Source organism: Mauremys mutica, chromosome 19 (genome assembly GCF_020497125.1).
Source record: "Mauremys mutica isolate MM-2020 ecotype Southern chromosome 19, ASM2049712v1, whole genome shotgun sequence".
In the NCBI taxonomy this organism is placed as follows: Eukaryota; Metazoa; Chordata; order Testudines; family Geoemydidae; genus Mauremys; species Mauremys mutica.
In genome coordinates this window covers 14,578,874-14,592,567 of record NC_059090.1, presented here as the reverse complement: position 1 = coordinate 14,592,567, position 13,694 = coordinate 14,578,874, and the positions used below count along the sequence as shown (strand labels likewise).

Sequence of the window (13,694 nt, the reverse complement as noted above, 5' to 3'; positions counted from 1 at the left end):
ACATGTTAACCCTTGAGGGCTCAGCCAAGTGCTAGCTCATCATTTAGCAGTAAGGCATTCTCTGGGAAATATCCCACCCTCTTCCACCCTCTGACTTCACCACCTCAACCAAGCTTCACAATCATCACTGCTGTGTACAATATTAAATTGTTTGTTTAAAACGTATACTGTGTATTGAAAATTTCCCTGTAACCTAATCCCCTCCCTCTTTACATTAATTCTTATGGGGAAACTGGATTCGCTTAACATCGTTTCGCTTCAAGTAGCATTTTTCAGGAACATAACTTCAACGTTAAGCGAGGAGTTACTGTACCAGTATGTGTTAAAATTTTACTCTTTATAAGCCATATAAATAGAAGTATTTGAATTCTATCAGTTAAGATCAATATTGCTAAAGCAAATCCATTCATTTCTATTTATACCCAAAGGTTTGTCTTTAAGTATAAAGAGGAATTTAAAAAAATTCTGAAGATTCAAAGCAGAGATTTTGTGCAGTATGCAAGACTGGAGTCTACATAGTAATTTGAATACTACTTAAATGCAATCTAGTAGATTACCATGACAGTAAATAATTTACTAAATTTAGTATCAAATAACAAGTTGGTTAAGAATATGCACTTTTATAAATACAATTAAAAAGAAAAAAGCTCTAATTTTGAAAGAGTATTCACTCAATATCAAATAATTTTATAATAATGTATTTTAATTCACCATTAAACAATGTGGAGTATTAACTAATTGGCTTCCTTCAGTATTCAAATTTATCAGCATGAAGTTTTATCATCTACCTATTCCTATGACATTTGGCTGATTAGATATCCATAAAAATGGCAGCCTCATTCTGCTGTTTCTAGTTTTTGTTTAAGGACTACAAAAGCTCTGTTTAGAAAGCTTCATGAGAGACACTTCTAGCGTAGTAAAGGTAAAATATTAATAGCCTCCATCTCGATACAGTTACTACAGACATGGCTACAAAATTTGAGAGCTGTTTTCATTTGCTCTCTAATTTAAATAACTTTTCTCTTTAATAGTCTCAGCACCCAAATTTGTAATAATTTAATATGAATCCGGGAAGTTGCAATTTTATTTGCTACTACTCTCTACACAGAAATTTTGGCTTAAGACATGTGAAGCAGCATACTGTGTATTGCTCATTACAGTCTGTAAGATATGTGATTTCAGTGATACTATAGAATAAGTGTAGTAAAGTGTAAGTAAGCGTGCATATTTACTGATAATTTAATCACAGAAAAGGAATAAAGCCCATTTGAGCAGGTTAGGAAGAGCCTGCAAGAGGAGCTATATCAACACAAAACAAAAAACAGAGGCGTGGGGATTTAAGGATAATTTTTACGAGGAGGATAAACATCATTTACATGAATATCTCCTTTTTCTTTCATTTCTATGTGGCAATTGTGCGCCACAGCAGAACATTAGCATTACAGCTGCTTCACACTATGGTTGTGCCATTACTTGGACTAAAGTCAATGAATAAGAATATGAAAAAAAGTATTTTTGGTACCCCCCAAACATGTGTATATACCCGATATATTCTGTAAAATAAAGACACTTTGTAATTTAGAATTTCTTTAGAGACCAGAACATCAGAATGCCAAACAACATGCTATAGCTAAGATTTTGGACAAGATCCTAGAGCAGTTACTTTATCAATTTTGTTATTATTCAACTCAGACAATAAAAAAGTGGCTTCTCTCATAACATAAAATTGCTTTCCCCCGATGTATGTAACTATGGCCTGAAGACACATTTTGAGAATTTACTGGGTATAATTCAAACAAATTTACACAAACTAAAGTCCCATTTCTAGCATAGTTATTTTTAGTGCAGATTTTAGAGGCTTTTTTTTTTTAAATAAAGATGAACAGGCACACAGACTCATTCACTATTTTTAAAAAGCGGAAATTTGTTTTCTTTTATAGTTTGATTCCAGAAATATTGTGCAAGGAAACACATCTCTTCTAAGAAATTTGAGTTTCATTTTTTTCCCCCTAAAGGCAACTAACTTGTTGGTTCAAAGTTCACTTATCATAAACTAGCTTTAGAATGTAAAAAATTTCAAGCATTGCCTTTCTTATCATCATCATATTCAATGGCCTAAGTTATAGCTGGCACAACCCTAGTTTGGCTTTTGCAAAGCCAAACTAAATAAACTTACTAAAACAAGCAGACAGCTCTCCAAGCTGTGCTGTGTTACCTTCAGTAGGGGAAGCCAGCTCCCAGGAGGGAGTAAAAATCTCCTTCAAGTCCCTGAGAATGTTATCAGCATTTCGCTCCCTCCCAAGCTGTCCTTGCTTAAGGTTTCTCTCTTGAGCAGCTGGAATAAATGCAAAAGCAAGCAAGACACCAAGAGCAAGAGTATCAAGTGGTAAGGAGAACAGGACCAAAACAAAAGGAAAAACATGGGAATGAGAAGAATGAATGGTACTATTCTGGATCATGGACAAGGAGTTAAGACATCAGGGATTTGAAATGCTTGTGTGTTTAACCAGGTGGCATTCATGCACTGAGAGGCGAACACTCCAAAGTGAAAGCAAAGTATATTTCCTTTCTTATCCCAAGGAAATATGCAGTGTGTCTACAAAACTGAAACCCAGCAATGTCACCTTTCCTTTATAGGAAAATATACTCCAGGTGTAGGCAACCTATGGCACAGGTGCCGAAGGCGGCACACGAGCTGATTTTCAGTGGCACTCACACTGCCCGGGTTCTGGCCACCAGCCCGGGGGGCTCTACATTTTAATTTAATTTTAAATGAAGCTTCTTAAACATTTAAAAAACCTCATTTACTTTACATACAACAATAGTTTAGTTATATATTATAGATTTATAGAAAGACTTTCTAAAAACATTAAAAAGGCACGTGAAACCTTAAATTAGAGTGAATAAATGAAGACTTGGCACACCACTTCTGAAAGGTTGCCAATTCCTGATACACTCCATGCCTTTTGGAGTTCCTCCTCGAGAGTCAAGTTCTCTATCAGCCATTTACTGCCCAAGCCAAAGCACACAATCACATAATTAGTTAGTTTCTTTTTCTAAGTTATCACTATGCAAAGACAATGATGCAATTTTTCTTCTTCTCTTTCAATAGACTCTACAATGGATAAAAAATATTTAGTGAAGAACAAACTTAGTATTCCTCCAGAAACTCCCTTTTTGTTTTTTTTTAAAACAATGTTTATTCATGTAAAAGCAGCAAAGAATCCTGTGGCACCTTATAGACTAACAGACGTTTTGCAACATGAGCTTTCGTGGGTGAATACCCACTTCGTCGGATGCATGTTTATTCATGTTATTTTTCTTGAAGGGTACATGGGTTACACCATCTTAATTTTCCTTACAAAATTATCTGAAGTCTTCAGAACGTGTGGTGTTGCTTACTGCTTCAAAAGTGCATTTCCACAACATTTAGACATCTGTTTATTGAATATTACTAAAACTCAGGATCTTATAATCTATTATTATTCATAGAGTATTCCCCTACAATTCCTAAACCATACCATCATCACATTGAAAATGTAGATGACTCCTTGGTTCCAACAAAAACATGTGTCACAGGAGCCACAGGCCCCTGCCACAAAGCTATTTCCAATAAGGTTGTGATAGAACTTCCAGCTGGAAGTATTTTTGAAGAATAAGGTTCCCGTAAGCTTTCTCCCTTAACATGAGTTGGAGTCATCCCACTTCCAACATTACTTCTAAACAGTAAATTGTCCACTAATTTAAAAAACTCATCATGTTTCTGAAAACCCCCCAACCCTATACGTAGTCAAAAGGTACCCATGTCCATATGCATCTTTATTGAAAAGGTTTTGAGGAGAGTGAATGCTTGCCAGAAACCATCGTTACTCCAGCCATTTCAAATATATGCTTCATTCAGTCCCTGCATTTAGCCCATTTTTTAAAGTTTAGTTTTAAATTGAATCGTCTATTAGTCTGGATACTGTGAACATTAAGCACATACTGCTAACATAAAGGTAGTTTTGTTAAATGATTTGAAAGTCACTTTTAATAAGGCTAATTCTTAAATTGAATGCTTGGGTGAAGAGGTGGTTGTCCTGTGCGAGAAGGAATTTATTACACTGGTTTACCAATATGTACATTTGCTCGTTACACCCCTCCTGGAGCCTACATGTGTCAAGGTGCTTGCATTAAAAGTTTATCAGAGCTGTTCCCTGCAAGTGCTGGTCACTGTTTGCTTTTGCTCTGATAAAGTAAATCACTTTGCTAGAAGTGTACCATGGTACCATCTATGGTTACCTTTTATGACTCCTGGACGTTAACTAGTAACCTTATTTACATCATTATAACATTAGGGCTTCTGGGTTTTTTTAAGGTTTGTTTCATTTTTTAGGATTTATTTTTAGCAATTTTTGAGTTTTATGTACATATCCAAAAATCAGGGTTTTTCAGAGCTCTCTTGCACACACTGTAATGAGTAATGTAAATCACAGACATTACTCATTACAGTATATACTACTGTAGTCTTTGTAATGTTTCCTAATGTGTTTTAACATAGTTCTGTTTCCAGAAGAGCTACCTTAAGGTGCAGTAGGGAATCATTATTGTACACCAGCAGCGTCTACATGGCTAGTGCATTTTAGAAATCACATCCTTGTTTTCCGCATTACTGCTCTGTGTAAATAAGCCCTTAGATAAAAGTATCCCTTTTTTTTTTTTTGGTATCAAGGGTGCTTTATTCATATTTATCAACTGAAAATCAGAAGCCCTAATTAATATTTATATGACTTCAGATGCTCCTCAGTATAGTTTGTTACATAAAACATACGTAAAGAAGCCTCAGTAACATTTTATACGATTATTCATAGTGATTTTAACTGACAAAGCAACCCAGAAAGAATACTAAGTTTCCTCATACTCAGTATAAAAACCACAGGAGGTTTAGCTGCAAACTTCCTTAGCACAGCTTTGTATTCGTAGGATCTTTTACAAACAGTGATACCAGGAGAAAATTCCATTTGCTTTGTTTCAGGGACATATTAACACAAGAAGCGGTGAAGGGAACAAAGGTCTTCTGAACAGTTTCTAATGTCAGCCCCCTGGCCTTTATTGGGAATTGTCATAAGAATGGGTTACATATCAAGCTGATACTTGTGATGACTTGGCTGGCCTCAGCTTTGTCAGAATGAGTGTAGTGTTGCTCTAATTTGTTATTAAGTGAACTTGCTTACAGCTGCTGCTCTACAGGACAAAGGGAATGTTTTGAGCACAGGATGGGCTTAAATTGGAGGACAACAGATACACAAAATGTGCTTGTCATAACTATAAAGGGAAGGGAACAGCCCTCCTGTGTACAATACTATAAAATTCCTCCTGGCCAGAGACACCAAAATCCTTTTACCTGTAAAGGGTTAAGAAGCTCATGTAACCTGGCTGACACCTGACCCAAAGGACCAATAAGGGGACAAGATACTTTCAAATCTGGGGAGGGGAGGCTTTTGTTTGTGTGATCTTTGTTTTGGGGGTTGCTCGCTCTCCAAATCTTTCTGAACCAGTCTCATATTTCAAACTTGTAAGTAACAGCCAGGCAACGCGTGTTAGTTTTATCTTTGTTTTCTCAACTTGTAAATGTTCCTTTTTGCTAAGAGGATTTACCTCTGTTTGCTGTAACTTTGAACCTAAGGCTAAAGGGGGTTCTCCTCTGGGCTCTATGAATCTGATTATCCTGTAAAGCTATTTTTCATCCTGAGTTTACAGAGATGATTTTTATCTTTCTTTCTTTAATTAAAAGCCTTCTTTTTAAGAACCTGATTGATTTTTCCTTATTTTAAGATCCAAGGGGGGTTGGATCTGCACTCACCAGGAATTGGTGGAGGAAAAGGACAGGGAATGGTTAATTTTTCCTTGTTTTAAGATCCAAGGGTCTTTGGATCGGTGTTCACCAGGAAATTGGTGGAGTAGTCTCTTAAGGCTACCCAGGGAAGGGTTATAGTACTTGGGAGGGAGATATTCTAGGGGGGGAGGTAGACAGAGTTTCCCAAATAACTCTTAAATGATTTGGGTGGTGGCAGAAAAACCAGATCTAAGCTGGTAATTAAGCTTAGAGGTTCTCATGCAGGTCCCCACATCTGTACCCTAGAGTTCAGAGTGAGGAAGGAACCTTGACAGTGCTGCTAAGAGGCAATTAGAGAAACAGTCCCTAATATCAGGTAAAGCGAGCTGGTCAGAGTAGGCATGGTCAGTGGTAATAACCCAATTAGAAAAGAGAAATAACATGAAAATAGCATGGGCAGCAAAAGTCCTACAAATTGAAGCTCACACATGCATATTGTCTGAGTTGCATAAGATACATAATATTATGATATTTAATGGTGACTGGAAAAGAACTAACAACTATGTAATTTGGATGTGTATAAGTGTCTTAAAACATGAGGGGATAGTTGGAGCTCCACTGGGGAAACCCATCATGAGTGACTTGTACCCCAGGAGAAGGTAATTGGCCATTATCGTTTTCTGTATGTCTGTCGTATCTTGCTTTACTAGTAATTATCATTGCAAGAAAAGCTTCAAATAAAGGGTTGAATTAATAAACTTGAGTGTCTCGGATGCAAGTGTGTGGCACCCTCACCCAACACCTTTAGGAAGGCAGGTAACTCATTTTCTGTTAACTAGTCTAAGCTTCTTGGCATGGGACACCCAACACGGCCAAATTACACGGAGTATATTGTAAAGAGAACCACTGCTCATTAAGATCAGTGGTTTTCAACCTGCGATTTCCAAAGGGGTCCATACCTTCATTCAAAAATTTTTAGTGGTCCACAAATGAAAAAAGGTTGAAAACCACTAATTTAGACTAACCCAAGACCAGCAAAACTTGTTTTAATTGAGTTAATCACAGATATGCACTGTCTACAGACCCTATAATTTCAAGTCCCTTTCACACCTTTTTTTAGTGGCAAATAGTTTGGGAAGACTGAAAACTATTCACACAGATAACTCTGGTCAAAAGTGTAAAGTGATCCAGGAGTTCCATCAATACATAGTGAGCGTCACATCTGATGGTATTATGATGTCCCCTATATGCTGATCAGAGGAACTACTAACAACTCAGTGGGAATTCAGGTTTTTAGAGGCTTTATTTGTGCATACAGTTTGTAAAGCACCTCAAAGAAAAGAGCATGGGAGTTCTGGAAAACAGTGGAGTAGATTCAAAACAGTAGTTTGATCAGTATTGTAACTATATAAGTATAGGATGGAGGTCCATATACAAAGTAGTTATTGGCTTATATTTGGTAAACCATTATACACAGCCTTCTAAAAATCCATAAAGGGATATATTATAAAGTAATGATTAAAGAAATATAAGAATTACCCTTCTTAGCTCCTGTCCTGGAAGAAGCACTGAAGAATTTCTTCACGGTTGTCACCTTGCGTGTCTTTTCATTCGTTTTCTTTTCCTCAAACTTGGAAAAGGTGAGTGACTGGGCCCCTTGTGTACTCTGACTACTAGCATAGGCTTCTTCCTCCTCACGCTGAAGTCTAAAATTAAAAGAATTTGGGACTGTTTAGTTAGTTAGCACCAACAAAAATTAGCATGCACTGATAAATCCATTACCCTTTCTGTCGCCCCAGGCCTGTTCTCCTCCCTCACCCCCATATCAACTCTTCTTCCAAGCATCACTTCCTTGTCATTATATAAATCTCTCCTTTCCTCACGGTCAACACAGTAAAAACCTTTGTCCTTTCACCTTTCTTTGTAGCTCTTCAAGGCAGGGATTGTGTTTTATCCGTGTCTTAAAGCATATTGTATTTACTATTCTAAACATTTTAATCATAATCATAAAGAGCTTACCTGCTGCTTCCACATCCCCAGTGAAAAGTTATCACTTTGTAAAAGGATTTCTTACAGGCCCAACCATGGTACTTGGACAATTACAAAAATACCACCACTCTTATTACCTGCCCCCTCTAGAGGTTATAAATTTGTTTTGGTCTATGCCAATCTTGGTGACAGACAGTGAATTGCAGCCACTGGAAACTGCGGGCAGCCGTGCCTGTGGACGGTCGATGTAAACAAACTGTCTCGTGGCCCGCCACTGGATTACCCTGACAGGCCACAGGATGCACACCACTGAGTTAAGGTATGTCTACATGAGGTTTTCTGAGTTGTTTTTTTTTTTTTTAACTTGAATTAATTGATTGTCAGTTAATTTGAGTTAGCAAATCAGTGTCTATATACTAGCTTGGACATTCCAAAGATGATTGAGTTCTAGGATCTGTCATAAACATTCATATGCTGGAACCAATGTTTGTGGAGTAGCAAATGCAAATTAACTGGCAATCAACTAAAGTTAAAAAAAACCAAAACTTTAGTGTAGACAAACCCTTAATGACAGATGTGGCCACATTCTCCACTAGCTGAATCATGCATGCAACCTTCAAGGGTAAACTTTAGTATTATAGTACTGCAGCCTGAAAGTAACGGAGGCATGGATAATTGTGGTGTAACATGCATTGGAAATCACAGTTGGACATTTTCAGGCCAGATGAAGATAGCAGAAGTTACTAAAATGCCATTTATTGAATGGGCATGATGCAAAAACATCTTCTCACCCACAATGTAAAAAACAAATCTTTGTTGCTAGGCTTGACTACATATGAAATTTGATCTGGAATAAGGTAGGATGTGCATTTAAAACAGATTAACTATTTCTGCTTATCTCCATGTGTGGACACTCTTATTCCAGAATAAGTGTCCAATATGGAGTTAAACAGAAATAGCTAATCAGGAATAGCTCCTCAGGGTAGACAAGCCTATATTAAAGAAACAAAACGTACTTTTGCCAACTTTGCTTATAAAGTAACTAAAGTACTTAAAACTGAAACTTTGTATTAATTATTGGCTAACCCCAAGATGCTGATGACCATGTTTCACAGCAGAGGAACTATGAATTTCAGGTAATGCTGAAAATGGTGGCATTTTTAATTCTTGCTACTGCCAGGACAAACATATTAGCTGAGAAGTATAATCAGCTATAATGTATTTAATCAGCATCTGAGAAAAAAGGCTGAAATAAAATGGTCCTAAAAGGAGTTTGCACATTGCCAAGTATTAGTCATGGAATTCCAGATTTTATCATGTAGATTATGCAGGATATTTATTGGGTTTTTGTTTTGCTGTCCTTAGTCACCACATAGCAATGCTCTTTTGAAGTGTTTTTTATGCAAAAATGTCACAAATTACAAATTTCTTCCTTGGCATCAGAAATTTGATTCTGTCTCCCCCTGCAAAGGCCATAGCTGGCAACTGAAGGCAACCAGGGTAAAAAGGACTATAAATAAAAGATAGCCATACTGTTCGGCAAAGCCATCTGACTGCAAGGGATGAAGGAATAAAGAGGCATCTTTACCGCTCTGCCAGCTCCCAGTCATCCTGAATCTGCTTCTGCCTTGCCTTATGGTACTCTTCTCTCCAGCACTTGGAGCAGAAGCCCTGCCAACCAGGGTTTCCATAGTAACCACATCCTTTCTTGCACAGTAGCTCTGACTGATCAACGTGAATTCCTCTGCGTTCAGACTTTAGGTTCATTTCTTCCTGTTTAAAGAGAAAAAGGTTAAAGAACAGAAGAGAAACTTGTTGACAGATGTTAAAAGAAATCTAGTGAAAATACTTTGATAAAGTATATATATTTTGAAGAGTCTATTTGCCTTACAGAGAGAAGCTACCCTCTCTCTAATTATTGAATAATTCAAGTAGTAAAAACACAAAGGCTAGAGACGCCAGGGCGATTTTCACTAGTTAGAACACCCACATCTGATGTCAAGTATCAGAGGGGTAGCCGTGTTAGTCTGGTTCTGTAGAAGCAGCAAAGAATCCTGCGGCACCTTATAGACTAACAGACGTTTAGTTTGCTCATGCTGCAAAACGTCTGTTAGTCTATAAGGTGCCACAGGATTCTTTGCTGCTTCCACATCTGATGGTTACACAATCATACAGTACCAAAACAGTCACAGGATGAATGTAACTGTGTACAGCTTTTGTCAATGTAAAGTGCTACGTACAGGTCAACTATTAATACAGGAGCTCTGATTCTTCACTGACTTGCAGCTTGTGTAGTCATACAACTCTGAACAAAATGTAAAAGGCGACCAAAGCAGAACAGTCCACTCTCACCAGGGTAGTATGAGGGATTACACAATGTGCAAGGCAGTAGAATGTCAAACACAGTAGAATACATGAGTCCTTAATGAACAGATACAAGATGTATTTGTATTTACTAGATTTCAGAGCTGGCTGGCTGCTGACTGAGGGCCCAGCTCTGCAGGCAGCAACACAGAAGCAAGGGTGGTAATCCCATACTATGCCATCCTTACTGCTGTGCTGCTGCTGGCAGCGGCTCTGCCTTCAGAGCTGGGCCCCTGACCAGCAGCCGCTGCTCTCCAGATTCCCAGCTCTGAAGGCAGCACCACTGCCAGCAGCAGCACAGAAGTAAGGGAAGCAGTAATGCAACCTCCCCTACGATAACCTGGAAACCACCCCCCTGACAACTCCGTTTTGGGTCAGGATCCCTACAATTACAACACTGTGAAATTTCAGATTTAAATACCTGAAATAATGAAATTTATTATTTTTAACATCCTGTGATTGTGAAATTGACCAAAATGGACCCTACTAATAAGACATATCACAGATCCAATATTCTCAGCCATTTTAGCATGGAGTAAGGCAGGCAATATTTCTGTTGAAGAAATTTACAACCCCTAACACTGATCCAAGAGTTTAATAAGCAACCAGATCCCTACTTTCCTGCTCATTTTTCTCATTTTTGTCTTCAGTGAGACTATACAAATGAGTCAGAATCAGTATTTGCACCAATGTCTCATAGTATTGAAGAGTCAAGTATTCATTATCTAGCAGTAGGTCTCAACTTTCAGAATTTTAAAATATTTGATGAAATACTGAACAAGACAAATGAAACTACATTTACTGACCCAAGCCTCTGAATTGTTTGAAAAGAATTAAATTTGGCTCAAACACACAGATTGAAAATAAATTGTGTACATTTCTTTACTCTGTTAGGACAGCTTGTCCCAAGGACAGTTTCAGTGATGAAGCAGTTAACGGTTTGATAGCTTCATTCTAATTTCAACTGCTTTGCTCCATTTATGACAAAACCAACATAAATTCATGTATGACTCTAAACATACGCAACTCAATATTAAAGCACTACGCATATATTAACATTAGAGCTTGGATTTGAACAACTTCTTACATAAACGCAGTCCCACCCTAAAATATGATGTTTGACTACCTCAAGGGAACATGAGAAAGGAACTGGACCACACACAGCTGATATGGACTAGCCTGAGTTAAATGCAAAAATGAAAACTAGCATAGTGAAAAATAATTTTTATTTAAAAATTGTTTTAATTTTAGGTGTTAGGTTAGATGTTTTTTCTTGAATTGATTTTTAATCCAATAGTAGCCCTTAATTGGAAAGGATTTTTCAGGGGAAAAGAACATGACCCAAGTCTTTCCAATTCCGCTGAAGTTCACACATACAAGGGTTGTGAATAATATAACATGTATTAAGCTTGTTTGATTTTGCTCAGCAATTAGAATATCTAGAGAGACACAGTATTATTTCACTTCAGAAGAAAGAAGAAGCCAGTTTATTCCTTCACATTGCCATCCATGAACCTAGTGTTCTAGTATGGAAAGTGACATACACATTTTGTACCAGGTTAAACTGCATATAAAAGAGACTATTTTTTTTAAAACTACGACAATGTTCGACATTTCCCAATGACTTAGGAAAGAGATTTTAAGAGAACTGATACAGAAGAGAAACCAAACTACTTCAAGGAGGAACCAATTCAGGATTCTACTCAAGTTTTTATGGGGGGGAACGCTCGTTTTTTTTCCCCCCTCTCTCTCTCTTTTGCCCCTTTTTTCTCCAGTCTTTGAGAAAGGAGCAATGATCTTGATTCCTTAAGAGGATTTCCTAACATGGGCCTTTATCTGGTAGGAATAGTTTTCATTTTGAATGGCTACTAGTTGGAAACAACAGCTATATATGCCAAGCTTTATCTCCCTGTTTATATGGACCTGACACTGAGAGGGGCCAAAAACATGATACAAACAACAAAAGTTGCAGGACAGTTTGACCTTTTACATGTTAATCCTTTTATCTGACAGTGTAAGGGGGACATATTTTAAGTTTAAATAGTAGTGAGTGCTTTTGCTTCACCTGTACCTTACATTATTCATAATGGAAAAATAAATTATAAATAAACAAACAAGTGATGGGAAAGAGTCATTAGACAAAAATAAAGATTTAAGTATGAAAATCATCTCTTCCCTCTTGTTCCTACAGATTAAGTCACCATGTTTAATTCCTGATGGGACACAGAGCAGCTGACTGAGGTGCCTTGCTATCTAGTGGGCCAAAACCCAAGTGTTAGATGCGTGCAAGCGCCGCAAACTGGAGCTCAATGAATTCTTCAAAAGGAAATTTCTCCTCCTTATCACATGTATAATTGATTAATGACTCTTAGAATCACAGCTCTAGAGAATGGGGAAATGAAACCCTGAAACTATTCTGCAACTTTTCCCACTTAGCATTAAGTCTTCTTTCTAAAATAATAATGATTAATCAGCCAAATTTCAAGCAAAAGCTTGAAACAATTGCATAATTATAGTTTGTATCAGACTATTATACTGCAGGTGCCTGCTTTAACCAAGCTTGGCTTTTTACACTGCATCAGCAATAGTTTTATTTGAAAGTGACAACGTACACTCCGGTTGCTTTCATCAATGCTGAGCTGACTGTCAATGGAAGGATCAGCTCGAAGAAAAAACATGCCAATTTTGTAAGTTATTGGGAGGTTTAAGGAAGAGATTTTACCTAGAATATTCTAACATGAATTCTATATCCATTCTGTAAGATTGCTTTAACCATTCTAGGAAATAAGCCATATATTTTGCAGCTGTCATCTCAAATTATTACCCCCCAGCACGCACGCATACACACACACTCACCTACATTCCATACCGTAACAAGAATAATATTTCAGTATTGTCCATGGACCACATCTAGAAATTTAAATTTCTTTGGCTAACGAGCAGGATGGTGCTTGAGAGACTCAATGAAGGAGGAATTTGGAGAAATGAGGGATGCAAAGTGAAGGTGCCCAGACACACAAAACCCTCCAACCACTTGTGAGCTTACATCATTTCTTGCTTTATGAAAGGGCTTATTTACATCCAAGTGATGCAGACCCTACCTCAGCTTTCTGCAACTCTAAGTTCAGAGATACAGTCAAATCTGGCTCCCTATATCTAAACAGACCTTCAATTGCTTTAAAAAGAATGGAAAAGCCAGATACTAGGGCCAAGAAGATTTGTTTGGCGTGCTGCAAATGCTCTGCTGTACAGCAGAACAAAAAAAAAAACACAGATTATTTTCAATGTAAAAACTCAGAAACTGGATTTGAAGTAGCTAAATGAATCCTTTTTTGAGGAAGAAGTTCTAGACAGGGGGAAGGGCCAAAACAATTCTGTTTCTTGTGCTCTCTCTTTCTGGAGAGACTTACAGAAGAAATCTGCAGAGCCAAGCCACTAAAAGACACCAAACTGTCCCTTTCCCTCTCTTCTAAATGTCTAGGGATTGAAGCAGTCGCCCTGAATCAACAAGATGGTATCACATGTC

General features: G+C 37.5%; 1 protein-coding gene across 5 annotated transcripts in view; it reads right to left on the bottom strand.

Moving 5' to 3' along the window:
* RABGEF1 (RAB guanine nucleotide exchange factor 1) overlaps window positions 1-13,694 on the bottom strand; it is a 36,732-nt gene that overhangs the window by 11,227 nt on the left and 11,811 nt on the right. For 2 of the 5 annotated variants that reach the window (XM_044993311.1, XM_044993313.1), the window contains exons 2-4: window positions 9,393-9,577; window positions 7,355-7,521; window positions 2,216-2,335 (exon numbers count right to left, since the gene is read on the bottom strand). In XM_044993311.1, the coding sequence (XP_044849246.1) occupies window positions 2,216-2,335; window positions 7,355-7,521; window positions 9,393-9,571 (466 nt within the window). In that variant the 5' untranslated portion in view covers window positions 9,572-9,577. The remainder of the gene's footprint in view (window positions 1-2,215; window positions 2,336-7,354; window positions 7,522-9,392; window positions 9,578-13,694) is intronic. The other 3 variants (XM_044993314.1, XM_044993315.1, XM_044993312.1) reach the window with 2 other exon arrangements.